General features: G+C 46.0%; 2 protein-coding genes across 3 annotated transcripts in view; one reads left to right on the top strand and one right to left on the bottom strand.

Annotated features, from left to right (window-relative positions):
- Window positions 1-25,298, top strand: part of ncoa1 (nuclear receptor coactivator 1) — a 76,460-nt gene extending 51,162 nt beyond the window's left edge. For both annotated transcript variants that reach the window (XM_023999554.2, XM_023999555.2), the window contains 17 exons: window positions 9,354-9,460; window positions 10,006-10,183; window positions 11,135-11,314; window positions 11,717-11,818; window positions 12,080-12,220; window positions 12,463-12,610; window positions 12,808-13,894; window positions 14,418-14,862; window positions 15,026-15,181; window positions 15,309-15,426; window positions 15,568-15,736; window positions 16,033-16,338; window positions 17,280-17,378; window positions 17,688-18,075; window positions 18,319-18,490; window positions 18,805-18,991; window positions 19,196-25,298. In XM_023999554.2, the coding sequence (XP_023855322.1) occupies window positions 9,354-9,460; window positions 10,006-10,183; window positions 11,135-11,314; window positions 11,717-11,818; window positions 12,080-12,220; window positions 12,463-12,610; window positions 12,808-13,894; window positions 14,418-14,862; window positions 15,026-15,181; window positions 15,309-15,426; window positions 15,568-15,736; window positions 16,033-16,338; window positions 17,280-17,378; window positions 17,688-18,075; window positions 18,319-18,490; window positions 18,805-18,991; window positions 19,196-19,363 (4,151 nt within the window). In that variant the 3' untranslated portion in view covers window positions 19,364-25,298. The remainder of the gene's footprint in view (window positions 1-9,353; window positions 9,461-10,005; window positions 10,184-11,134; window positions 11,315-11,716; window positions 11,819-12,079; window positions 12,221-12,462; window positions 12,611-12,807; window positions 13,895-14,417; window positions 14,863-15,025; window positions 15,182-15,308; window positions 15,427-15,567; window positions 15,737-16,032; window positions 16,339-17,279; window positions 17,379-17,687; window positions 18,076-18,318; window positions 18,491-18,804; window positions 18,992-19,195) is intronic.
- A 168-nt stretch (window positions 25,299-25,466) lies between these two features.
- Window positions 25,467-26,647, bottom strand: ptrhd1 (peptidyl-tRNA hydrolase domain containing 1). The gene is made up of 2 exons (XM_024000031.2): window positions 26,366-26,647; window positions 25,467-26,043 (listed from the first exon to the last, which is right to left on the bottom strand). Exons 1-2 carry the CDS (start codon window positions 26,573-26,575, stop codon window positions 25,873-25,875), a joined length of 381 nt encoding a protein of 126 aa, XP_023855799.1. The 5' UTR covers window positions 26,576-26,647; the 3' UTR covers window positions 25,467-25,872.
- Between the last annotated feature and the right edge of the window lie 765 nt (window positions 26,648-27,412).

The following is a 27,412-nucleotide window of genomic DNA, read 5'->3' as shown; positions in this document are numbered from 1 at the left end:
GCCTGCTCTGAGATTTGTTTTACTGATAACAACCAGAGCACAAAGAATTCCAGTACTGATCTTTCTGATTCCTCCCCTAATGTATAGGAGAAAGGCATGCAGTATATGGTACTTCTGTGTATAAATAGATCATTTACATTGTCAGAAGATCATAATCTTCGAGCAACCAAAAAATACTCTTGACTTCTCGGAAGGGTAGTGCTTAAGTTGTAAATGTTTAGGTGCCAGAACAGAAAGTGATTGTGAGAGGGGGATGACCTGGAGGGCCTCTGAGGTACCGGAAAGGATGGCAAAAACCCACCTTTATAATAAAGCAGTGCATGCATATCATCACATTTGCGTAGTGACATAGAGCATTAGAGTAGAGGCCCTTAAAGAAGGTGCTCACATGGGGAACAGTTTTTGGCCTTTTATAAACACATTTCATACAATTCTGTCATTTTATATGACTGGAGACTTTAATAGAATATTTTTTAATACCAAACAAATGATCGAAATGACAGTTACAGGAAATTATAGTCCTAGAAAAGCTTTCCACTTTCACTGACTTACCCAATGATGTGCAGCTCAACTTGCCGACAATGGCCAATACTCTCATGTCAAAAGCCTATCTCTCTTGATTTACTTTGTAAAACAATGTTTACTCGATAGACCTGTTTGGAAGTTTATAAAATATTTTGTCAGCCTACTGTCAGATTAGACTTTTCTTTGAAGCAGGAACCATTCGCTTTCCAACCTATGTTTTCCTGCGATTGCTTCTGAGCTATTTCAAAAGACTTGTTCTGGCTGAATGCCATTCCCAGACAGGTTTGCCGTGCGTTCCCGGGCTATAGGCCTTATGATTGGGAAAAATAAACACTATCCACAGATAGGCTATAATGTTGCGCAAACCAAAATCTACATTTTCACATTATGTTTATTTAGGGGGCAGGAGAATTAACTCTGATCACTTTTATTGGAATTTTACATTGCAAACTGATTTTTTCATTTTCATGTAGAGGAAGCCTACTGGATCCGGCCAAATAGGTCCTGGAAACAAAATAGTAAAAACGGAGAGGTGCCGGATCCTGTTCCGTAAGGATCCGGCTCAAATGAAGCACTCCCGAAGGGCAAGTGCCTTTCAGACTTTAATGTCAATCCCTGCACACTGCCAGTATGGGACTGGCCATAGGTGTCACTCTACAGCAGTGGTAGTACTCACTAATATTTTTGAGGAAGACACTTTTAAACAACCACACTGGGCAAGCTGCCATACCCATCGGAGAACGGGGGTTAGGGGGGGGTTACAGAGTCAAATTTATTCATACGGGATGTCAAATGTATTCATACATTAATCAATCTATTCACTATCAAGTTATTTGTGTCAGAAACAAATCAAACTAGTTTGATTCTGGCCTTATTGCCAATATCTCAATAAAAGTTCATACAAAGATATGTCAAATCATGTAATGTCAAGTTCCACTCCGAAGGAAGTATGCTTTGGAGTGATTGAAATGCATCAGAAATGTATTAGAATTATTCTGTTCAGATCCATAACTCCTCTTCTAATGAGTCCTGCACATCTGGTGCGTCCTAGATGGAAGCATAGTATACGTATGTGTTCTTGAGAGTCTGAGCTTTCAGGAATGGGGACATAGTCGATAATAGCTCAAAAGATAGAGTCAAATTTGAAGCAGGGACATGATTTCAAGATGTGCGCTTTTCCCGCTACATTTGTCCCAGCCACTAATAGCGGATATCGAAGGTTACTTGCATAACTACAGTTCTACGAACTAAGGGGGACATTCAGATGACTGAGGGAAACATGCACAACAAATGTATTCAGAATATTGCTGTAAGCTGCCAATGAAGTTGCCGAGAGTTGCTCAATGACTATGGGGGCGTTAAAGTCATCTTACAATAGTATAATTGGGTGGATTGCTGTCAGTGGCAGCGTTTCATTCCATGTATTTTTTGATATGATGACTTCATCAAAACAGTATGAGTAATGTACAGTGCATTCGGAAAGTATTCAGACCCCTTGACTTTTTTCTACATTTTGTTAAGTTACAGCCTTATTCTAAAATTGATTAAATATATTTTTTCCCTCATCAATCTACACACAATACCCCATAATGACAAAGTGAAAACAGGTTTTTGGAAATGTATATATTTTTTTAAATGAAAAACTTAAATATCACATTTACATAAGTATTGACCTTTACTCAGGGGGGGACCTTTGTTGAAGCACCATTGGCAGTGAATACAGCCTTGAATCTTCTTGGGTATGACGCTACAAGCTTGGCACACCTGTATTTGGGGAGTTTCTCCCATTCTTCTCTGTAGATCCTTTCAAGCTCTGTCAGGTTGGATGGTGAGCGTTGCTGCACAGCTATTTTCAGGTCTCTCCAGATGTTTGATCGGCTTTGCCAGCCTGGCCCAGTCCAGGCTCTGGCTGGGCCACTCAAGGACATTCAGAGACTTGTCCTGTGTTGTCTTGGCTGTGTGCTTAGGGTCATTGTCCTGTGGGAAGGTGAACCTTCGCCCTCACTCTGAAGTCCTGAGCGCCCTGAAGCCGATTTTCATGAAAGATCTGTCTGTACTTTGCTCCGTTCATCTTTACCTCGATCCTGACTAGTCTCCCAGTCCCTGCCGCTGAAAAGCATCCCCACACTAGATGCTGAAGCATGATGTCTATAGGTAGAACGAAAGGCCCCCATAGCACCCCCTCATCTCTACATCCCCAGGGCCTGAGCCACTCTGAAGCGTACAATCAGCTTGTTTCTAGGCCTAACCAGAGCCCTGAATACATTTGGGTTCTGAACTTGACCTCAGCAGAAGAGTGTTAACACTGTTTGGACATGACCTCTAACCCGTTTTAACAGAGCTCCTCACAAGGCAGCCTCCCTCCAGCCCCTGACATCTAGCCAGTGTTGTCTCAGGGTCCCAACCCATCTTGTTATCATTCTCAGCTCTATGTGTTTGGGGGTTAACACACTCTTAGAAAAAGGTTAAGTTAGGGTAAAGGATTGTTCCCTGAGGTACAAAAATATCAAAATACAGATAATGTACCTTCAGAAATACACATCTCGCTGTACTGTTCATTACCTTTTAGGGTACTTGTCAAATCAAATCACATTGTATTGGTCACATACACATATATAGCAGATGTTATTGCGGGTGTAGTGAAATGCTTGTGTTCCTAGCTCCAACATGTGTGGATAATTTAGTATAATGGTTCATTTTTGTACCAAATATTTGGAATATAAAGGTACAATCATCACACACTCAAAAAAACTGTATTTTGTGTACCCTTTGTGTACCCTTATGATTCTTGATGGTACTGATCTTAACCTTGGCTAAGCAGAAAAGCTACAAATTAACATTGTATTGAAAAAAGTATTTGTACCCACCATAAGGTACAATGATGAAGAAGAATTGCCCATTTTATTTACAGAATTTAAATACGTGGGGGGTGTGGCTTTCAGTTATTTTTGGGGGGCTAATCTTGAATCGAAGTGTTTAAGTGGTTTATGGTTTTCTTAATTAAAGCTCTAAAGGCTAACATAACATGTGACAGTAAATAGCTGTAATTAATATTTTACAGACCTTACTCAACACAGACCTCTTGGCATAATGGTTGAAGTGTTGGCTTGTCGCAGGACCCAGGTTTGAGTCCCAGGTGGGGCTACCCCCTGAATTTGCTACATTGGTGTATGGCGGAGAGGCGTGTACACTTGAGGCACTTGGTTTAAAGAAGAGGACAATTTGTGCCTATTCAAATGAACAAACCGCTTTGTCACTGTGGTGGTACCTCAAAAATTCACATTTGTACCTTTTTATAATTCGTAAAAATCCAAGTAGCTTCACAGATCTTCATTGTAAAGGGTTTAAACACTGTTTGCCATGCTTGTTCAATGAACCATGAACAATTAATGAACATGCACCTGTGGTATGGTTGTTAAGACACTAACAGCTTACAGACGGTAGGCAATTAAGGTCACATTTATGAAAACTTAGGACACTAAAGAGGCCTTTCTACTGACTCTGAAAAACACCCAAAGAAAGATGCACAGGGTTCCTGCTCATCTGTGTGAATGTGCCTTAGGCATGCTGCAAGAAGGCATGAGGACTGCAGATGTGGCCAGGGCAATAAATTGCAATGTCTGTACTGTGAGACGCCTAAGACAGCGCTACAGGGAGACGGGACGGACAGATGATCGTCCTCTCAGTGGCAGACCACGTGTAACAACACCTGCACAGGATCGGTACATCCGAACATCACACCTGCGGGACAGGTACAGGATGGCAACAACAACTGCCCGAGTTACGCCAGGAACGCACAATCCCTCCATCAGTGCTCAGTCTGACCGCAATAGGCTGAGAGAGGCTGGACTGAGGGCTTATAGGCCTGTTGTAAGGCAGGTCCTCACCAGACATCACCGGCAACAACGTCGCCTATGGGCACAAACCCACCGTCGCTGGACCAGACAGGACTAGCAAAAAGTGCTCTTCACCAATGAGTCACGGTTTTGTCTCACCGGGGGTGATGGTCGGATTCGCGTTTATCGTCGAAGGAATGAGCGTTACACCGAGGCCTGTACTCTGGAGCGGGATCGATTTGGAGGTGGAGGGTCCGTCATGGTCTGGGGCGGTGTGTCACAGCATCATCGGACTGAGCTTGTTGTCATTGCAGGCAATCTCAACGCTGTGTGTTACAGGGAAGACATCCTCCGCCCTCATGTGGTACCCTTCCTGCAGGCTCATCCTGACATGACCCTCCAGCATGACAATGCCACTAGCCATACTGCTCGTTCTGTGCCTGATTTCCTGCAAGACAGGAATGTCAGTGTTCTGCCATGGCCAGCGAAGAGCCCGGATCTCAATCCCATTGAGCACGTCTGGGACGTGTTGGATCGGAGGGTGAGAGCTAGGGCCATTCCCCCCAGAAACATCCATGAACTTGCAGGTGCCTTGGTGGAAGAGTGGGGTAACATCTCACAACAAGAACTGGCAAATCTGATGCAGTCCATGAGGGGATGCACTGCAGTACTTAATGCAGCTGGTGGCTACACCAGAAACTGACTGTCACTTTTGATTTAGACCCCCCCTTTGTTCAGGGACACATTATTCCATTTCTGTTAGTGACATGTCTGTGGAACTTGTTCAGTTTATGTCTCAGTTGTTGAATCTTGTTATGTTCATATTGTTATGTTCATATTTACACACAAATATTTACACAAGTTTGCTGAAAATAAACGCAGTTGACACTGATAGGACGTTTCTTTTTTTGCTGCGTTTATTTGTAAAAATTATACTGTCTTGTCCCCTAAAGGTATGAACTGCAAGGGTACAATTAAGTATCTGTAACTAATAGTGCAATGGGCTTACCTTACCAGGTACCACTACAGTGAAGAGATTGTGCCCCTTTAAGTACAATTCAGTACCTTTCTGAGAGTGTAGGTCATAAATCAAAACCAATGTAGTAGTAATGTAGTTGTATTTGGCTACTAGGAATGGGAACCTGTAGGCTTTGAAATGATGGGCTAGATCGAAGTGATGGAGGAGATTTGTTTTACAAGCCTTTAAATCCCTCTGTTGCAAACAACCGTGTCCGATTAAGGTCCGCGCCTTAACATTTTAATTTAACTTGAGACCCCTCTGATCATTATGTTACGACCACACCATTGGAATAATAACCCTCATAGCCTGGATGGAAACTAAAGCAGTTAGAGTAGGATGATGATGAGGTTGTCCCTGAGGCTCTGATCTAAGATCAGGTTTATCTTTTTCATTCTGATGTTTAAGGTTAGGATTTGGGGAGAGAAAGCTGATCTAAGATCTGTGTCTAAGGGACTACATGGTTCAGTATGTATTTACCCAGCTTTCTCCCTGCCATCAGAGATCCCATCAAGCATCCTGTTAGTATGGACACACACAAGCAGTGGGCGTTTCTAAGCAGCACTGTAGTGTATATACATTAGACACACACCACAGGCGTTAAGATGGCTGCCTAACAGAAAGGCGTAGTTGCTCAAACGTATTTTAATTCCTGGCCCTGATTCCCATAATCACAAACAGGCTTGGAGACACAGAATGTTGGTGTAAATTAGAATATTCCTTCCAGCCCTGGTTTCCTATCTGGAATAGGGTAGTACCGGAGGCCCAACGGACTAAGAGAGGGCTGGTGTTGGCCTTGAGCGGGCAGGCAGGGAGACGCAGTGGAGTAGAAGTGTAAGAGTAAACAGTGGCGCTCACTTGCCTGCACCAGAATTAGCACACGCAACGGTGGCTCTCCAAAAGCCTCTGTGCTGTGTAGAAGGTGCCATTTTCCCTGTTTCAGCCTCAGTGAAATGAGGGGAAACATTAGGGTCAGGGTGTGTGTTTTCCTCCTTGTAAGGCTTTGGGGGTTGTTGAACGAGATGAGATCCTCTGTTTATTTTATGCACCCCCCCGCATGAGCCTACTTCGAGCTGACATAACAATGGCATGAGGTTGTCAGGGTCCTAGCGGCCCCTGCGATGTCAGTCAGAGCTAGGGATGTGTGAGAGAGCAGCCAATGGCTGAGATCCCTGCCCCCTGACCTTGTGCAAGAGGGCCTCTCGCACAGCCCAGCTTCCCTTTCCCCTACGCAGGGAGAACCAGGAACACACACCGCTCATGCTCACCCCTCCCCCTCCTATCCCTAGGGCCGCACTCCGCTCCTTTGTGCCCCTCTCGCACTCTCTCTCGCTCTAAACTCTCCCCTCTTTCACCTCTTGCCCCCTCTGTGTCCCCCTCCACCCTCTCCCCCTCTCCTATCTGATTCTGAGATAGACAAGGACAGACCCTGACTTCTCAGAAGACTCCAGGTGTGTTAACTATTTTGGGAAGAAAATCACATCCTCAACAGGAGAAAAATACTCTGTATCCTGTTAGCCCCACCAATTCCAAACAACTGGAATTGCCCATGCATTTGCACACTTGGGAAGTTAAACACTGCTCTGGTGACAACCAGAAAGTAGTAGAGTAGTGTATCTGAGGAGTAGTGCAGCACGCGGCCCAACCAGCAGGTCTGCTGCAGGATATTCATGTCTCTGTACCATAAAGTCCTCACCTAGCCCTGGTTGATTTGTCAATAACCTAATTACGGCGGGACTTTGTTGTGTTTTGTTTTTGGTTTCAGTGCTTGGCCTCCTGGAATACCACACATGATTCACAGTGATGTGCTCTCTCGCCACTGTGATTTTAAGACCTGGGCACCGGCCAGCCTGCCCTGCATAAATATACACTCCTCTCTGTTTGTTTCTCCCTGGAGAGGATACGGAGGAGATTGACTGGTGTGGTCGGGAGTACGGAGAAAAATACCTCTGTTTCCTCTTTTTTTCCTCTTCCTCTCTCTCCTTCCTCTTTCTTTATAGTATCACTCTAAGCTCCTGCTGTTGGCTACTTGGTGGGGACATGTCTGTACAGTGAGCGCTGCGTGCTGACATCACGCTGGTCGTGACCTACATTTTCCGTTTACATTTTAGTAATTTAGCAGATGCTCTTATCCAGAGCGACAATTACTGCATTCATCTTACGATAACTGCGTGAGACAACAACATATCACAATCGTATTCCCTCAATAAAGTAGTTATCAGCAAAGTCAGTGGTAGTAGTAAAAGACAAGTGCATTTAGTTATTTAAAAATGTATGAGGGGGGTGGGGGCCGTCATTGCGATTTATTTAAGATAGTCTAAAGAGGTAGGGTTTCAGATGTTTTCGGAAGATGGGTAGGGACTCCACTGTCCTGACGTTAAGGGAAAGCTTGTTCCCCATTGGGTTGCCAGGACAGAAGAGATTTGACTGGGCTGAGCGGGAGCTGCCCTCCAATAGGGGTGGGAGGGCCAAGAGACCAGAGGGGGCCGAACCAAGTACTCGGGGTGGGGGTGTATGGTTTGAGCATAGCCTGAAGGTAGGGGAGGGCAGTTCGGTGGGACTGGATCAGGTGTCACCGGCCAAGACTGGGCCCAGTCAGTGAGGAATGAGGGGAGGGGGAGGAGGAGGAGGAGGGGGGGCGAGGGAGGTCCTCTCCTCATTATGGTTGTAGGGTAGTCCTGCCCTGTGAGGACAGTTGAGGACAGTGTGAGGGTGCTGATAGGTACTGGATATGAATAATACAGCCTCTCTTACATCAGACTGTAGATTTAGAGCCACCCCCAGAGACTCTGGGTAACAGGCTGGCTAACAGAAAGACTGGGACACTTTCTTTTCCTCTTTTCTCTATTGTCCTCCCTTCCTTAATCCTTTCCTCTTTCTCATGTCTTCCTTCTCGCTGTATCTCTCTTCTCCTTCATTTGCACTCTTTTCTCCATATATTTAGGCCTACTGTATTTTTCTTCCTCTTCTCTCTCTCTGTCTCTGTCTGTCTCTCTCTCTCTCTCTCTGTGTGTGTCAGGCCTACAGTACAGTGATGGCAGGTCTGGCCTCTCTCTCTCTGTCAGGCCTACAGTACAGTAATGACATGTGATGGCAGGTCTGGCCTCTCTCTCTCTCTCTCTCTCTCTCTCTCTGTCAGGCCTACAGTACAGTAATGACATGTGATGGCAGGTCTGGCCTCGCTCTCGCTCTCTGATCAGTCTAGTTCTCTGTATCTGTACTCTATTTCACCCTGCTGGCCTCAGGCACCAATCATCATCTCTCAGATCAGCATCTTTCTCTCTGTCCACACCAGGGCCAGGCCAGGGCGTCAGCAGCCTATCATCAGGTCATTGATCAAGAAGAGAAAAAAACATTGTCACTTGACAATACACAGATCCACTATCCCCCTCCCTGGCTCCCTCTCCTCATCACTCTCTTTGGCCCTTTTTGTCCTAAGTAAAGCTAACACCAGGTCCAAGAAGAGATTTAGGTCATTGTTGAATGGCTTTTTAAGAGTTTTTTTTACATGATATATGTATCTACATGGGGTATGGTTTAATTATAAACCCTCCTCCAAGCAGTATTCATTGGTGTCCATGCCAGAATAAACAGACCGTTTCCCGCTCACTTCCAGTCGTTGGCTTTAGCTGCTGTACAGTTACAGAATGCTGTAGTCATGTGCTGTGTTGAGTCCCCCTAACCCTTTGAGCTGGACTGATGTCATCAGAACACAGTTCATCAACAGCCCACACAGTTCATTACTCTCTATTGAATAATACCAGCTTCATTATGAGGGGAATAACTTATATAACAAGCTACTTAGGAGTTATTACTTGGAGTTACTAAGTAATTCCATAATGCCTATGTAATGTTTGATGTCAGTAAAATAAGGAAGACTAAAAGTACATGCTACCAATGGCTGATCACCCCATGTTCAGTCCCCCCGTATTGGAAGTGTTCTTAAGATCTGTGTGTGCGTTTGCCCCCTGCAGAGAAAGCGGCTATGATGTCACCGGAAGACGAGGTGCAGAAGAGTGACATCTCGTCCAGTAGTCAGGGGATGGTGGAGAAAGAGGCTCTGGGGCCACTGCTGCTCGAGGTGAGTGAAACAATAAAGGTTGGTGGAATTTGAATTTCAGTGAGAGACACAGGAAGTATCCACTTATCCATTGATTGGATAATTCAGTAATGCCGCTTTCTAAAGCACAGGTACTCTTTCGTGAGAAGATAATCATCTTATTGAGAAGATAATCATCTTATTGGTTGGTCATTAGTAAATACATGGGTAGTAATTAGATTGCACCTGCTCACAGTAGATTCATACAAAGTTAGATAGTGTTGTTTTTGTGTAAAAGTTCAAATGTAATTTTGAGGGATGACAGCAATTTAGTTAGAATCTCTCTGTCTTCAACATTTTCTCTGTATTGTCCAGAGTAATTCAGTGACTGTATGTGTGGTTCTCAGGAGGTATTTTCCCAGTGAGGCCCAGTGTCAGTATGCATGCCCCGTTAGTTCCTGGCCCACTTTCCCTGAGGCTGGGGCTGAGAGAGAGGCTGAGGTCCCCCCTTCTCCCTTTTTGTGTTCCCCTTCCTCCGGAGGTGTCCGTATCACTCCTCTTTTGTCCCTCCCTCTGTTTCGGGCCAGGCTCTGGACGGCTTCTTTTTTGTGGTGAACCGCGAGGGCCGGATGGTGTTTGTGTCGGAGAATGTGACGGGTTACCTAGGCTACACCCAGGAAGAGCTGATTACCTCCAGCGTCTACAGCATCCTCCATGTGGGAGACCACGGCGAGTTTGTCCGCAACTTGCTGCCCAAGAGCCTCGGTGAGGACGACAGGAGAGGTGGATGAGAGAAGAGGGGATGAGATGAGGCAGGAGATGATGGTGAAGGGAGGAGAGGAAGGAGAGATAGGGAGGTAGGAGAGGTGGAAGAAGATGAGGAGAGGATGAGAAGCAAGAGAGAGAAGGGAGGAAAAGCGAGAATGACCAAGAAAGAGGGGTTGATGTCGAGTAGGGGGAAAGAGATGAGGAAGGAAGGAAAAGAAGAACGTGATAAAGGGGAGATGACAGGTAAGAGAGAAAGGGATCAATCAAATTTATTTTATAAAGCTCTTTTTACATCAGCAGTTGTCACAAAGTGCCATACAGAAACCCAGCCTAAAACCCCACAGAGAAAGCAATGCAAATGTAGAAGCACGGTGGCTAGGAAAAACTCACTAGAAAGGCAGGAACCTAGTTAGAAACCTAGAGAGGAACCAGGCTCTGAGGGGTGGCCAGTCCTCTTCTGGCTGTGCCGACTGGAGATTATAAGAGTACATAACCATTAAGGATGGAGAGGAGGTAAGAGAGGAGAGGAACCTTTGCCTCTAGGTACAGTATCATAGCTGTCACAGATCATGTGACAGCTATAAGAGCATAGTAACCAGGAGTCAACAGAGCCATCAGAGGGTCAGTGTTCCATGAATCCCCCAATAATCCCTCTATATAGACTAGGTAGACTAGGGAAGGCAGGATGGGTTAATACCAGCAGAGGTTAACACGTCAACTACCTGCCTGCCTGTCTTCAGTTTAAACTCACTAGACCCTCACTACTACTGTCTCGTTTATTCTCTCCTACCTGCCTCTGTCATCCTGTCTCCCTCATCCTTTCTTTTCTTTCTCACACACTCTCCTGTATGTCCTGTGTAGTGGTGTGTGTCCCTGTTCCTAATGATGTGTGTGTCTGTCTACACCGTTACTGATGTTGTCTTCATGTGTTTGTGTGTGTGTGCGTAGTGAACGGGGTGCCGTGGCCCCAGGAGCAGAGTCGGAGGAACAGTAACACATTTAACTGCCGGATGCTAAAGAGGCCTCCTGATGAGGTGGACTCAGAGAACCAGGAGGCACGGCAGCAGTACGACATCATGCAGTGTTTTACTGTCTCCCAGCCCAAAGCCATGCTGGAGGAGGGAGATGGTGAGCACACACACATATACATACAGCTTACTGTACATACACAGATACAGCTTACTGTACATACACAGATACATACAGCTTACTGTACATACACAGATACAGCTTACTGTACATACACAGATACAGCTTACTGTACATACACAGATACAGCTTACTGTACATACACAGATACATGCCAGGTATGCACACAGATGTTTACATACACACTCATGTCATACACATTCAAAAAGGTGTGTCAGCAGCATGACATCACGCTGGTCTTTACCTTGTCCTAACTAGACCAGAGCCATATAGGAGAGAAAGAGTTAGACATGGTGACGCCCTGCTTATTACAGCTAACACACACACACACACACATATGTTAGAGGCTTAACTCTGACCTTTGATCCGTATTGTGCCCAGACCTGCAGAGCTGCCTGATCTGCATAGCCTGCCCGATGCCCCGCCCCCAGCAGCTACCCGCCATCCGCACTGAGTCCTTTATCACCAAACAGGACCCCACAGGTATTAATCCCTGACCTCTCACTTTTTACCTCAACTCTACCCTCTCACACAAAAACTCCATGCACACACTCTCCAATTTGTAAATTAGAGAGCTTTCATGTTGCTCCAGAAGGTGGACAAACTGGAGAGTGTTACACAATAAACAGGCTTGTTGGTAAACCTACCTAGAGAGGAAAGGCAAGGACAGGGTTTCAGCTCTCACTACTCCTGTACATCTGACCTCATAATAGACCACTGTTACTGATGTGTGTGTGTGTCCAGGGAAGATCATCTCCATAGAGACCAGTGCTCTGCGGGCGACGGGGCGACCGGGCTGGGAGGACCTGGTCAGGAAGTGTATCTACGCCTTCTTCCAGCCGCAGGGCAAAGAACCCTCCCACGCCAAGAAGCTGCTCCACGAGGGTGAGGAGTGGGGAGAGAAGGGGAGGATAAGGAAGATAAAGGGGTGGGGAGAGGATGAGGAAGAGAAGGGGGGTGGAAGAGAGAGCGGAAAGAGAAACGTTCTGTACTATTGTCAATAATCAGGCTGTAACAACACAGTACCCCCATATCGTACCATTACAGAAACATCTTTATTTTATTTCATAAAGAACGCCACACTGATAAGTAGCTCAATTGTTGTTTGTGCGTGTGTGTGTTGCCAGTGATGACTCATGGCACGGCCATCAGCCCTCTTTACCGGTTCAACCTGAGCGATGGGACCCCCCTCAGCGCTCAGACCCGCTGCAAGTTCTGCTGCCCCCCTAACCATGACGTTCAGCCCTTCATCATGGGCATTCACACTATCGACAGGTGACTCGCACACAACCGCACACACACACGCATGAACACACACACTGGCAAGTCATATGGAACAAGTAGAATATATGTCTTTATTGCCAATCAACAATGGTAGGAATTGACAAGATGTAAACAATGTAAACAGAAAATACATTTCCAGAATATTTCTCTCACCCAGCTGATGTTTTGCTCTTGTTTTCCTTTTGTAGGGAACACAACACTGCTAGCTCTCAGGAAAACACTAACTCCAGCCTTCTACTGACCCATAGGAGCCCTGCTCCCTCCCACTCCCCTGCCCTTCCCTCGGGCAGCGAGGCCAGCCAAGCCCCAGGCCCCACCTTGGGCCTCCATCTCAACAATGGCAAAAGCTCCAGCACCACCGCCCCCACCACACCCACCAGCCATTCAGCAGGGTACCTGACGCCCAACCGGATGTGTCCTCAGCAGGTCAACAGCCCCTCGCCCCTGGGAAGCCCCCTCACTGCCACCCCTACCTCATTCATGTCGCCCAGGCCCCCCAGGGCCAGTCCGGGGCTGGGCGGCAGCCCGCGCGTCCCAGGGAACCCCTTCTCCCCTTCCACTCCTGGCCTGCACTCTCCGGCAGGGGCCTTAGGAGGTGGAGGTGGTGGCGGGGGCGGTGGAATCCTCAGCCGGCACCACTCTGGTGGGGACGGTGGAMCAGGGACCCCCCTGGGTTTCTCTCTGCCCTCCCCTTTACCTCAGAGGCAGGCCAGCACCCCCACCAGCTCCCCAGCGCGCCCTCCCCCCGCCAAGCCCCCCGAGGGAGGAGGAGGAGGTGGGGGCGGAGAGGACCTGGCTAAAGGAAAACTAGGGGGGAACCCCAAACTCAACCAGCCCCTGGACAATGGCGGAGTGGGGGTGCCTAGGGACCCCAAAAACACATCTACCAAACCCACCTCCATCCCTCAGTGCCCGGCCTCCCACAGCACGCTGACGGAGCGCCACAAGATCCTCCACCGCCTCCTGCAGGACAGCAGCCCGGCTGAGGGCAGCAACGGCAAGGAGTCTGAGATCAAGAAGGAGCCTGCCAGCCCTGCCACCGCCAACCCCAACGGACCCCCCACCACCCCRCAGGACCACCAGCTGCTGCGCTTCCTCCTGGACACGGATGAGAAGGACCTGAGAGACCTGCCCCCTCCGGCCGCTCTCAGCCTGCAGACGGTCCGGGTCAAGACTGAGAAGAGGGCCACCGGGGACACTACGCCCTGTGCTGCAGCCTGCGCCAGCCCCAAGCCCAAACCGAGCCCTGCAGACAGCAGGCCGTCCAGAGACCCGGTACTGTCTGCATCCCTACTCCTCCCACCTGCAGTCTACAGCTCACACCTCATACACAGTCCCTGTAGTATCCAGATGCAGCAAGATCACGTCCCAGACATGCAGACCTCTCAGACAGTTTAAGTTTGGGGTTATAGTTAAGGTTAGGGTTAGATTTTAGGGTTAGGGCCGGGAGTTAGGATTAGGGACTTCTAGGACTTCTGTTGCTGGGGTGGTCACAGTGGCTGGCTGTTGAGTGGATGCTGCTGCTGCCTTCTAAAGGGAGCATGTGATTCGCTGCTGTATTTGTTCTATTTACGTTGAGCCCACAGTAACACTCCCTTACTGCCCTCAGGCAGAAGCTAGTTGTGTTCATTTGTGGCCCCTGCTCTTCAACTTTGTCTCTCTCCAGCACAGAGCTACCAGCAGCAGCCTTTGAAGTTCTTTGACCTTTACTCTCTTTCTCTGTCCCTCTCTCTTGCTCCCCCTCTCCCTCCCTTTCATTCTTTCCCTCTCCCTTTCTCCCTTTCCCTCTCTCTCTCAGTTCCCCAGTGGATCTGCTGACCTGGACCCTCTAAGCCAGCTGCTGCCCACCCTCAGGGGCCCCGCAGGGGCCAAGCAGGGCAGCGAGGAGCAGGGTGGTCCCCAGACCCAAGCCCTGTCGTCCCATAGCCAAACCCAACCTCAACCACGGCTCCATTCACCTCCACAGCCTCAGACACAGCCTTGGCTCCAATCACCTCTTCAAACCAAACCTCAGAACCATCTCCAGCTTCAGTGCCCTACCCAGCTTCAGTGCCCTACCCAGCTTCCGTCACCTACCCAGCTTCCGTCACCTACCCAGCTTCAGTCCCCTACCCAGCTTCAGTCCCCTACCCAGCTTCAGTCCCCTACCTTACTTCAGTCCCCTACCCAGCTTCAGCCCAGTGGGGCAAACATTGTCAAGGCCGTGACCGTGAAGAGGGAGCCTCCCGGAAGACCAAGCCGAGGTACGGCAGGAATAAAGGGGGTCAGGAGTGAGGGGTCACGATAAAGGGTCAGAGGGCGAGAGGCCCCTGACTCCACACCCCACTGTATGCTGCCTGTTTTCATTTTTAGTGTGGCCTCCCAGGAAATGACTTGTCCTGACCATGTGTCTGTTTGTGACTGCAGGGCTCACTGATGGCTCCAGCCTGCAGAACCAGTCACACTTTGACTTCTGCAGCCCCAGCCAGAGACCGGGACAAGGGGAGCTCTTCCAGACACCCAAAGACAGCAGCAGCCCCTTTAAAGAGCATGGACTAATGAACTCATTTAACTCCAACACCGGTATGAACCGGAATACGCTCATATCAAATATCTGGAATTACATAATTACTACATAGTTAAATGGAATCTATGGGTTAGTTGTTTGTTTCTTGGTGGTTCATTAAGAGTGTGTTGTGCTGTCCTCCAGCGTTGTCTAAGATGGAGACAGACTCTCAGCAGTTCCAGACCCTGGCCCTGACTGAGACTCTGTCCTTTGATGGAGGCATGGGAAACCCTGTGCAAGCCTCTCTGGCCTCCCCTCAGGAGTGAGTATAGTACTTCACAGACACACATACATTCCTCATTGCTCACATTCCAATGCACAGGCACACAGAAACAAACCTTGCCCGTCTTTATATTGCATCGACACACTCCCATGTTCCGGACTCCCCCTGTGTGTGGAGCAGGCAGTGTGTCCCGTGCCCGCTGGATGAGCTGCTGTGCCCCCCCACCACCCCCGAGGGGCGTAATGACGAGAAGGCCCTCCTGGACCAGCTGGTGTCCTTCCTGAGTGGCACAGACGAGAGCGAGCTGGCTGAGCTGGACCGAGCCCTGGGCATCGACAAGCTGGTGAAGGTACCAGAGGAGGAGAATGATAGTAGATTGTATTTGTCTTTTTTAAGTGTTGCGATTGTTACATATATACGGAAGAGGACAGGCACTGTCATTCTCTACAACACTACGGAGCTGAATGAGCGTTAAATAAAGAGAGTTAATTGAAATTCCTGTCCAAAGCACCACAGAATAGTTTCTTTCCATCAGTATAGTAGTGCAATCATTGACGCATGCTTGATGTACTGATTTGTTTGGTCCTGGGGTGTTTGTTGGACTGTAATTAACCCAGTATTGACCCTGACCATTCCTCTCCCCAGGGCGGCTGCTTCGACCCCGTCCCTCAACGGTTCCCCTCCCAGCCTCCTGCCACCACCCCCATCTCCATGGACCCCAAGCTGCCCGGCTACCCCTCTCAGTTCAACCCCGGCCCCCCTGCCCAGTTCCCTCCAGAGATAGCAGGGGTGCAGAGTATGGGGGGCTTCGGTGCACCCAGGGGTGCCTTCCCTGGGGGCATGATGCTGAGGCCTGGCATGGGCAGAGCGCCTGGCATGACCAACCAGCTCCGGCTGCCTCCCAACCAGCTGAGGTTACAGCTGCAACAGAGGCTGCAGGGCCCACAGCAGGTGGGATGGGCTGGGCAGGGCAAAGCGGGTACATCAGGGGTTGCAGACTTTTGTTCCAACACAGCCCTAACACACCAGATTAAGCTAAATAAAACCAGGTGTGTGCACTAAATGGATCCGTTAAATGCCAACAGACACTGCTGCTCAAGAGGACCACGATTACCTACCCAGACTGGTCCACTCCCCTGGTCCACTCCACTGGTCCACTTTTCTAATGTGGACATAGTTGATTCCCTCCTCTCCTCTACACAGGAGGGGGTGGGCTTTAACAGGCCTTGTTGATGTTAATGAAGCCTGTGTCACGCAGCATTGCCTTTTAATCCCAGTCAGAGCCCGTGCTCGTTAAACACTGGCTCAGCAATAGTAAATCTCAGGCAGCCCTGCATTGTATTAATGTGCCATTGTGTTGTGTGGCTAAGCAGAGCTAGCTATCTTGGTGAAATGGGTAGTCATGTGAGGTGGAGCGCCTCCTACGCTCCATTATGGTACAGAAGAACAAACAGGGGAACTAAAGGGCTGCTACAAGCCCCTCTATGGTAGGGGAGTACTGAACCGTATGTACATTTAGAGTGGTTGATTGTTATCATTTATGCTGAGAGAGAGAGGATTATTCTGACTAGTGATTATTCTGCTAGCTGATCAGGTTGATTTCAAAGACCTCATGGCAAAGTAAAGGATATTAAGAATATTGTTCTCATAACTGGTCTTCTAACACTTCTCTATCAAATATCAGGTTCCCTTTTCTCTCTCAACCACTTCTCTTCTCATTCTCCCCTTTTCCCGCATCAGTCCCTTTTCTCTCTCAATCACTTCTCTTCTCTCTATCTGCTCTCACTCCCTCCTCTCTCGTCTCTTATCACTTCAACTCTGAGTCTGCTCTCTCCTCTATCAGTCGTGTGCCCCCCCCCCCCCCCCCCCCTCTCTCTCTCTCTCTCTCTCAGCTGCAGAACAGGCTGGCTGCCATGAGCCCGTTCCCAGGGGAAGCTCACATTTCCATGGGGATGCGTCAGGGAGGGAAGCAGCCTCAGATGCCCTCTCAGGTGAGTGTTTTTGGGGAACTCACAATCATGTGCTCATGCTTCCTTCTTTCTTGTTCTCAGTGTTTACGCTTCCTCTATTTCTGTATTGCGGCATGGTGTGTATTGAGGGAGTCCTGAGCATTGTAGCTAGTTACACTGAATTATTGGTATGAAAACTAAGTGCCCTATTCTGTTCTCCATCCGCCAATCCCTCTCCCTCTCTCTGAATATAGTTCCTTCCAGTCTATTTCAGATGGTCTAGTTAATTTGGGTAACTATGAGGGCTGTTTTGCAGATAAAAAGTCCCCTATTTTCTCTCTGTCCCTGCAGCCTCCTCTGAACGCCCAGATGCTGGCCCAGAGGCAGCGGGAGCTCTATAGCTTCCAGCACCGCCAGAGACAACTCCTGCAGCAGAAGGTCATGTTGATGAGGCAGGGCATGGGGGGCGGGGGGCCTATGGGGGCCACCAGGGGACAAACAGGACCCCAGCCACAGCAACAACAGTTTGGCTACCTTCCAGGCTACAGCCCCATGCCAGGGAATCCACCCAGCTCCCCCAGCCTATTCAACCCCATGGGAGGGACCCAGGACCCCAAGTTGTCGGGCCAGAGCCCTATGGGCAGCCAAGCAACTATGATGGGGGGGATGCAGGGACAGTTTGGGGGGGCGGTGAACTCGGCGGTGCAGCCTGTGCTCTTCCAGCAGTTTGGAGGACCAGGTGAGTGACTAGGCTACCTGGGAATCCACCATAATCACTGTCTCTATAACATCTGAACTTGTCAGTACAATGTGGTGTTAATATCAATATCAAAATAGCATATAATGTGCTGAGATTGTCAATATCAAAAAGTAGTGTGCAGACAGGTTCAATAGAAAATGGAATAAAGTGCTGCTGACCAATATCAAAATGGTCTAGACTCTAGAATGTTCTAACAGCATCTCTTTGTCCTTCTCCTCAAAGGTATGGTCCAGCAAGGAGACCCCTCGTTCCCTACAGAGCTCAGCCCCACCAGTCCCCTGCTGTCCCCTCAGAACTCCACCTCCCAGAGTCCTCTGCTCCAGCAGGCCCAGCCTCCTGGGTACCAGTCACCTGACATGAAGAGTTGGCAGCAAGCTGGCATGGGCGGAAACAGGTGAGGTGGCCAGAGCCATGCCTGTGTAAATGTGTAAATTGCATAGTCTGTTATTGACTTGTTATTTACATAGAAAGTACACGGTCAGATGGTTATTACATAATTACTTGTTTGTTTCTTAGAGGATTCTTTCAAACAATCACTTATGTAACATTATACCAGATGTGTTTAATTATTTGAAGTGAAGAAGGTACCAAAATGTATCAACTGCTTCTATATAATTTCCTAGTAATTGTAATGACCAGATATAGCAACTGAAAGAAGAGTGTACATTAAGCCACTGGTATCATGAATGTGTGTTCTGTCTGTGTCAGCTTGTTCAGCCAGTCTGGTCAGACGACGCCCCAGGCCTTTGAGCAACAGGGGGTCTACAACAACATGAGTATCACTGTGTCAATGGCAGGAGGCTCAGGGGGGGTGGGCTCGCTACCTTCCATTGGACCACCTGTTGGCATGGGCAACAGTAACCTTGGCGACATCAACTCCATGTGTAACGATCAGGTGAGGGTGCCACACCTGATGTCAGCCGCTTCAACTTAGAAGTCAAGTACAAAAGCAATAACGCACCGTCCAAGCTGCCCTTAACTGACCAAAACTGTCGTGGTGAACCATTTCACTAATGCCCACCTATCACTTTCATTTCCTTCTATCCTTTTCCCTCCTTCCTTCACTAATGTCCTCCTCTCTCCCTCCTCTCCTCATCAGGTACAGCAGGTTCAAGTGTTTGCCGACGTCCAGTGTACAGTGAACCTGGTGGGCAGCGACTCCTACCTGAACCAGTCGGGGTCCATAGGCACCCAGAAGGGCCCCCAGGGGCCTCAGAGCAGCCAGTCCCAGCAGAAGAGCCTCCTCCAGCAGCTCCTCACAGAGTGACTTCTCAGCTCAGCCGCCTGCCAGGAGAGAGGTGCTCCACAGACCACCAACCTCTTCTCTTTCTCACCTTTGGTTTTAGACACCTGCCTGCCGGACTGGTTAGGAGGGCCCTGGGATGGAGACTGAGGTCCAGGTAAGAGTGTGTCTGTCTACCTGCCTGCCTGCCAGCCAGCCTCAGCCCATACCGTACCATAAGGCAGCAGCGATCGTTCAGCGCTCATTCCTGGTTACCTACTTTCAACACAAAGTCTGCTTTCTGTTCTGAGAAAGGAATCAGCTTCCGGTTTTGCCAAGTCGTCGTGGTTGTCAAAAGAGGATCTGGTTCCTAATTGCTCGTTCCGTCAGGCCATCGCAGCAGTGCGTCTTGGGAGTGCGATCAACATGCAGCTGAGCTCAGCTGTGGGTGGTTAACCCGTCGTCTCAACTTTTGCTCTAGCGTGGGGTGGCGTTTTGGGGACAACGTTTTGGGAATGTTAGGTTTTTAACCTCTGCAGTGGGAAGCTCAGTTTCAGCTGGATCTGTGACTGACTAGCTCTCTCCATTGCAGTGCCTGATGGGAGGAAATTCCCAGCTCTCGTTTTTTGTTTTTGTTTCTCTGTTCTCGTCGTCTGCGTCGTCAGGACAACAAGCAGCACGGCCGGGATGGGATGGGAGATTGCGCTGCTCTGCTCAGTTGGCAACACCGTCTTTCACATTTTCAAACCACCAGACTGTTAAAGTAACTGTCTGTCTTACACATTTTTCTCCCCAGCAGCTGTGAATATGAGCCATGTTGGGCTCTCCTTGGCCTATCAGTATTGTTTGTCATGTGTAACCGTGCAGGTGGTATTGTACAGCACAGATGGACACAAATTGGGATGAGTTCACACTTTCTACTTTCCTTTCAAAGGCATCATTTAATTACTCTAAAATGCAACTGTCATTTTTAGCTCAAACTATACATTGTGATTCAATGCGGTTTTCTACCGTTTTTTTATTTGAGAGTAACTTGTCAGTTATTATAATTTTTTAAGGCGATATTTGGCATTATGAAAATGTAACTCTGCTAAATGTGCTCTGTTTTCTGTAATGTGAAAAAAGAAAATCTCGGTATAAGAATTTGATTGATTTTAGAAATGGCTAGCTCTGCTCTTTTGGCATCCCTTTGAATGTTTTAATCCCCTTAAATGAACCTCAAAACAAACAAGAATGGATTATCAATATTACACAACGACATGAATAGGTCGTAATTCGTAACCTTAGAACTTCTTCACTAAGAAGTGATGGACGTTGAATGGGGTGTTTTCTTGGAAACACAGTGCTCTCTCTCCTCCAACTCTCTGCCCGTGATGTCATTCCACTGGCCACACACTACAGCTCTTTTTGACTGCTCATGTGACTACTGTTGCCCAGTCAGACACTGTCTATCAGCACTAACCTCTGATATTTTACTATACACATTCATTCACATAGAAAGTCTGGCCAAAAAACACCATGTTTTATGTGGGTAAACAATAACCTATTAACAAGCAATAAACCCGAAAATGAAGAGAAAGCAACAACAGAAAGAGCAAAGTTCGGCGACGTAATGATAATGAAAAATCAAGTCTAATTTGGCTTTTGGCTTCTCTGCTCTATCCCGGGTATGTGTATTTCTCTGCTCTCTCCCGGGTATGTGTATTTCTCTGCTCTCTCCCGGGTATGTGTATTTCTCTGCTCTATCCCGGGTATGTGTATTTCTCTGCTCTATCCCGGGTATGTGTATTTCTCTGCTCTATCCCGGGTATGNTGTGTATTTCTCTGCTCTATCCCGGGTATGTGTATTTCTCTGCTCTATCCCGGGTATGTGTATTTCTCTGCTCTATCCCGGGTATGTGTATTTCTGACTAACAGAAGGCTTTCTTAAGGGTGTTATGGTCCAACTAGATATCTGACTGTGTATATACAAGGCATTTTACAAAGTGTGCAACATTACCCGAGCACAGCTAATAACCGAGGAGGGTTAGGGATGATCAGTTGAAATAGCATGCATGATCACCATCCTCCTCCAGAGGCCTCAAACTGAATGCCAACTCCTTTAATGTGCTATGATTTCTGAATCACGTTGTGTACAGTTTCAATGGCGTCTGTGTGCCTGTGCTTTATACCCAAACAGTGGCTCAGGTGTCCTCAGCTTACAACTCAAATTCAACCTGAAAATGGCATAATTTCGTGTGGTGTTGATTCAAGTTGACATGAAAAGCTGGTAGCAGTTCCAATTCAGAGACTCATTTGTGAAACAGATAAACCTTGATTTGACATACCACTTGTTCCTGTCATTCTAAGACACTTAAAATAATGCTTTGCTTTTTGCATTTAATTCAAAACAATATATATATATATATATATATATATATATATATATATATATATATATGATTAATAGATGAGATATTTAAGTGTATTTTTCTTCTGATAAGGTAAATGTTTTATTTTCTATTTGAAAGGGATGTGGGTTAACAATTAGTACTTATCAATGTTAAAGCTATTCCTGAGCCACTGTTTGGTATATGTAAATAAACATACACTTTACAAAACACACGGAAGCAAGACAAAATTAACAGAATGTATGTGGAAGGATTACATTTGTTTTCAGTATACATTTGTACTATATAGGGTACCAGCTAACGGTTTCATACTCCCAGAAGTGTTACAAAGGATAACTTTTCATGAATATCTTCTTCACATACTCTCCAGCCTTCGCTCCTCATTTAGGAACAGGCATTACTGTATAGAAAGTGTTAATAGAACTATGTCAAATGCAGAAGTTCATCTGATCTGTTAATATTAACTGTTTAGCATTTGGGATATAATATGCCAAATACAAAGCACCATTAGACAACGGTCATTCACTAACAGACATTCTTATATGCAAGAGCCGCTCAATGGCAAAGACAGTCCATTCAGTACAGGTACAAGGTAAATATTTGAACTGGTTCTTCAACATGTTAACATGTATATAACAGACAATGTGAATATGTATTTGTTCAGAATCGACAAAATGTAGTGCTCCAAGTTTGTGGTATTAACTACTCGCTTCCATTTTATTATTTTTTAATTGTTTTTTTTTACGTATATGACTGTCTGAGTGTGTGTATGTGATTAATACTGTATATCTGGTGTTTAAGATGGAAACTGAATATGTCCTGATTTGATTTCTTCTTCTTTTTAGATACCTGCAAGTTTTCCTGTGGGTGTTTTTCAGATTGCTCTTTATGTGAGATAATGGTTTAGCGACTGCTGAATGTGATTTTACTGAGAGAGAAGCAGTGTGGACTGGCTTTTGTACGGGTTCATTTAAAAAAAAAAAAGGGCCATATTATTTAATTTCTCTGTTGTCAAAAAGTTTAAACAGATCTGAGAAAGTGGAACCTTGTATTCTGAGAAGCATCGCTTCGGTAGTTAAGTGGGCTTTTGTAGATCGCCTGATGTACTTTTAGCGTTTTCAAAAAGTAATGACCAAAGCTTTAAGATGTTTAATTCATATCATATGCAAGCCTCATGCAATTGGACGAGACAAAATGTAGCGTTTGTTCACTTTTCTAAAAGGAAATAGTCTATACATACTAGCTCCTCCTTGACCACACTACTAATTTGTGGTAGTTTGTCCTTTATTTCCTTTTCCACACAATTTGTCCTAAGATACTGACAAGTGACCTATCAGATTTAGTATTTTTATCTAACTTCTATTCTTTGGAATATCCCAAAGTATGATCAGTTAGAAACTTCCTCTCCTTGTTGCCGTTGACTCCTGGCAAAGACGCAAAAAGACTTGTAGGGCCTGACATGCTGTCACTGTTTACAGGAAGAGAGAAACTTGCAACAGCTAGCTATGCACCTTAACAAAAAGCTTTTTTCTAACACTGATTTAGGTATTCAAAGCAAACTAGAATTTGAATCAATTATTTAAATCAAGGTATTTTAGTTTATTGAAAGAAGTGAAACCTAGTGAACCAATTATTATTAKTTTTTTTTACTCAACTAGCATTGGTGATAGTTGTCTGAATTTATGGGTCTGCTCTATCAACTGAATCTCACAGATTATAAGATTATTCAATAAAATATTTCAATTTATTTAGCTGAATACTTTATACCAAATTTGAGGTGCCTCTTGTATATACAGTATTTTCTGCATAGAGGACTGCTCCTCGCTGTTTGATGATAATGTTAATGAGGATTTTTTTATCTTTACCTTTATAAAACAAGTTTGCTGCATTTTACATTACTTTTGTACAAGAAATCTAAATATTCCAGGAATTTGCAAGAAATACAATCTACTTTTGCACTTTATCTCAGAATTATTTAGAGGAAACAGGCCATCATAAATACTACTCATGTTCACATCAGATTACCATTTCATCATCATAAATCCCCTAAATCACAGGAGGTTGGTGGCACCTTCAATGGGGAGGACGGGCTCGTGGTAATGGCCAAAGCGGAATAGGTGTAATGGTATCAAATACATCAAACATGTGGTTTTCATATGTTTGAAGTCGTTCCGTTTGCTCCGTTCCAGGGATTATTTTGAGTCGTCCTCCCCTCAGCAGTCTCCTGTGTCCTAAATGTAATAGAAAGTAAAATATAGATTTCTCAGGTTCTTAAGAACTTGGTTGCAGAGCCCATCAATATGATTACAAAAGAGAAGTATACATTCTCTACTACTACTCTTATGTAGTTTCACACATGATCGTTCTCTCTGCCACAGATCCTCAATCTAAACTATGCCTTTCTTCTTCAGGTGATCCCCTGCCCCTCTCCCCTCGGCCATTAGATAACTAACGCGCTTACACTCATACGTCCTGTCCTGCAGCAGCTTTAACTGTTCAAAACATTCCTCCTCAACTCTGCTCTTAGCTACCAGCAATCATTGTGCTCTGGTCTATACTGTAGCATTTTACATTTTAGTCAATTAGCATATGCTCTTATCCAGAGCGACTTAATACATTTTCCCGTACTGGTCCCGTGGGAATCGAAGCAGGTTGCAAGCGCCATGCTCTACCAACTGAGCCCCACGGGACCAGTGGCAGTTCTATTCTATATATTTCTAGACTTAGTAATTTCCACCAAGCAGTAACAGCCCTACATACGTGTACTGCTATCCCCTGCGTCTGTCATTTTGTCATTGTCACCACCTTGTAACATACTGCCTAATGCAGAAACAACTAACATCCTTGTTAAGATTAATGCACTCTACCTTCTACAGGTATTACTTCAACTGTTCTGAGTATTGGAGCAACTGTTCTGAGTATTGGAGCAACTGTTTGCTGATGTTTGTCAAGTATTGTAAGTGCTGCATAATCGAGACTGAAGTTGGTTGTGGATGGAGAAATTAAAAGCTTGTCTCGCCACTTATAAGGCCAATGCTTTCTCATTGAAACGAGGTTCCACTTTTCCCCCTGTAAAATTAATATAAATAAATATAAATATATATATTATACATTTTACTCATTTTGTCCAGTTTTGTTTATTATACTTGTGTTAACTTGTTTTTAGACAGGCATCAGAGCAGCTGTGTGGGTGGGACAATATGAATGAAGTATCTGGGAGAATTATGCATGTTTTTATTTCTGTGTCCAGGTGGAATACCTACCTTTTCTTAGGACGTCGTAGACAAATCAGTCTCAGGCTGGGTCAAGTAGTTACAGGGGGTCCCTGTAGACTGAAAAGCAACGTTTTTGCATCTACTGAAAGTCTTATTTGTCTGTCAATTTTTTGGGAGGTATGTGGCTGCTCAGACTGGGATTAGTTCAAAGTTTACACACACAACACACACACCTCGTGCGTTCGGTCCCTCTATTGCTTTTCCAAGGTGAAGATGCAGACCTTGAAGGAAATTATGCTTTGACTAACAAATCTATAACATCCATGAATGTGAGAATGCAACACATTTGCAATAAAAACACCATTTAAAACAGGATATGTAATGTTGGTTGATTGTCTTCTTCTTTTTTTACTACACTGTATTTCTCATTTTCATTACTGTCACACTACATTGCCACTAGTTGCATTACCTCTTTCAACCTCAGTTTATTGTAAGGGTTGTATTCTGTGTATTGTGACTAATAATAATACAAGAAGACACAAATTAGTTGACCATGTTTAATGCATCTTGTATGTTTGTAAACAGACTCCAACCATTGGCGGCTAGAAAAATACCTTACGTAACCATTCACCATTTAATTGAATCACAAGATACGTGGCCACATCAAATTAGGTGGACAGACATCCACTCTTTAAATGCCCGTTTTATGGCAGTGTTCATTCAGTGAGTGATGTCTCCTTGTTACTGTAGGAAGACAAACACTGACACTGCTTATCAGAGTGAGATTCTTCCTTGTGAAGTTGGAGTACAGACACTGAGTGCTGGTTCTTCCCCGTCAGCATCACCAAGATGCACAGGTCAACCAAAAAGAAGACCACCAAATTAACTGGCTGGTGTGGAGCCATGGTCCAGACTCCATTCAACAGGGGTCTCTCTTTGTCCCTCTGTGTCATTTGAACAGTTTGAACTTGTGCAGCAGAGGATGTACAATGTCTTTGGGGTAAGGCTTCAGGGCCAGGCAGGTGGGGACGTTCTCTGGCTGCTCAATCCACAGCTTGTGGGCGATCCCCTTCTCTGTCAGCGTCTCGGACAGGCTGGAGAGGGAGGCCTGGTCCACAGCCTGACCAAAAGATGAAGAGGGAGATCACAAGCATTAGTTTATTTTCTCAACAATCACATCTATCATTCACTGCATAATTATTCCATCCTACTGTATTTACTTTACATAAAGAAACTTTACGTATAAATTTACTTTATGAAAAAAGTATCTTGTATTGAGAGGCTATTTTTATGCAGCTTGATATGAGCGCATGGGCAAAATCAGTAGGAAACTTGTTTTTGCCCACGTTCGCGCAAAACACAGGCATATCGATTTAGTTCACTATTAGCAGTATAATATTGATTAACTTACAAGCTAATAATAGTACCCCAGTCCCAGCTACCTGAAGGACGACTTTGTGCATGCTGTCCAGTTCTGCCAAGTACTCCTGCGTGTCTGGGTCGTTGTAGTTCAGATGAATGGCAGCGATGGCAGCATGGCAGGCTTGCGTTATAACCGCCCCTAATGGCCAGGCCAACGTATGGACCAGGTCTGACCGGACCACAACATACTGGACAAGACGACGGGGGGCTGCGGTTCCTGACGCCGCCATCTTTGGTCGGTAATGGTAGAGGACGGCAGGCAGCTAAGGTACAGATAGAACAATGAGACAGATATTTAACGGATGTATAAATGTGAAGCATCCGCTTGGCCAAATATGGTAGTGAGAGGAAGCCCAGCGGCCGGCAGTGGGAGACGATGGAACGAAAAATCGATTTTTGCACATTTTCTCATCGATTAAACATTTGATCTCAATACAGTTTTCTGTTCGCAAAACTACAATATGTTACGAACAGAGTGGACTCCGTTTTGTAGACGTTACCCTTTGCCAAAGTCTTTAAAAAAAAGGCGTTGTTTAGAAGGAGTGCAAAGGTGAATTGAGTTGTTGCACACGTACACTTACGAGTAGGCGTTCCCTAACGGAATAATGCAAATGTATGCTAGAACGCGCCAATAGAATCTCGCACAATCGTTCTTGGCCCTGCCCACCTTCTTGCTTGTTCTGTTCACTATGACTAATTTGTTGCCATTTGAAACGACCTGCAGTGGTCTATCTTGGTTTAGTTATACAAATCTTTAGTTAAAGTTCTTGCTGGCTGTGCTGGAAATTATGCTTTGTTTATCTTCTGTGTAGGTACATGTATGTCCCCTTGTGGTTGAAATATATAATTTCATATTGGAAGTCAAATTTACACCACCCATGACAGTGTACATTCAATGGGCTCATTGATTACAGTAGGCTACAAAGTATTTCAGATGGTGTGCTTTTGCTCCAGATTTGTTACTGGTTCCATCTCTCCTGTGATTCCCTTTTATAGTTACTTCTCAGATGAATTTACTCTCAGTAACAATGTCTGATTTTCAAGCAGATTTAAATCCGGACTGAGAC

This window comes from Salvelinus sp. IW2-2015, linkage group LG14, assembly GCF_002910315.2.
Source record: "Salvelinus sp. IW2-2015 linkage group LG14, ASM291031v2, whole genome shotgun sequence".
Taxonomy (NCBI): domain Eukaryota; kingdom Metazoa; phylum Chordata; class Actinopteri; order Salmoniformes; family Salmonidae; genus Salvelinus; species Salvelinus sp. IW2-2015.
This window is presented reverse-complemented; position numbering and strand designations above follow the sequence as displayed.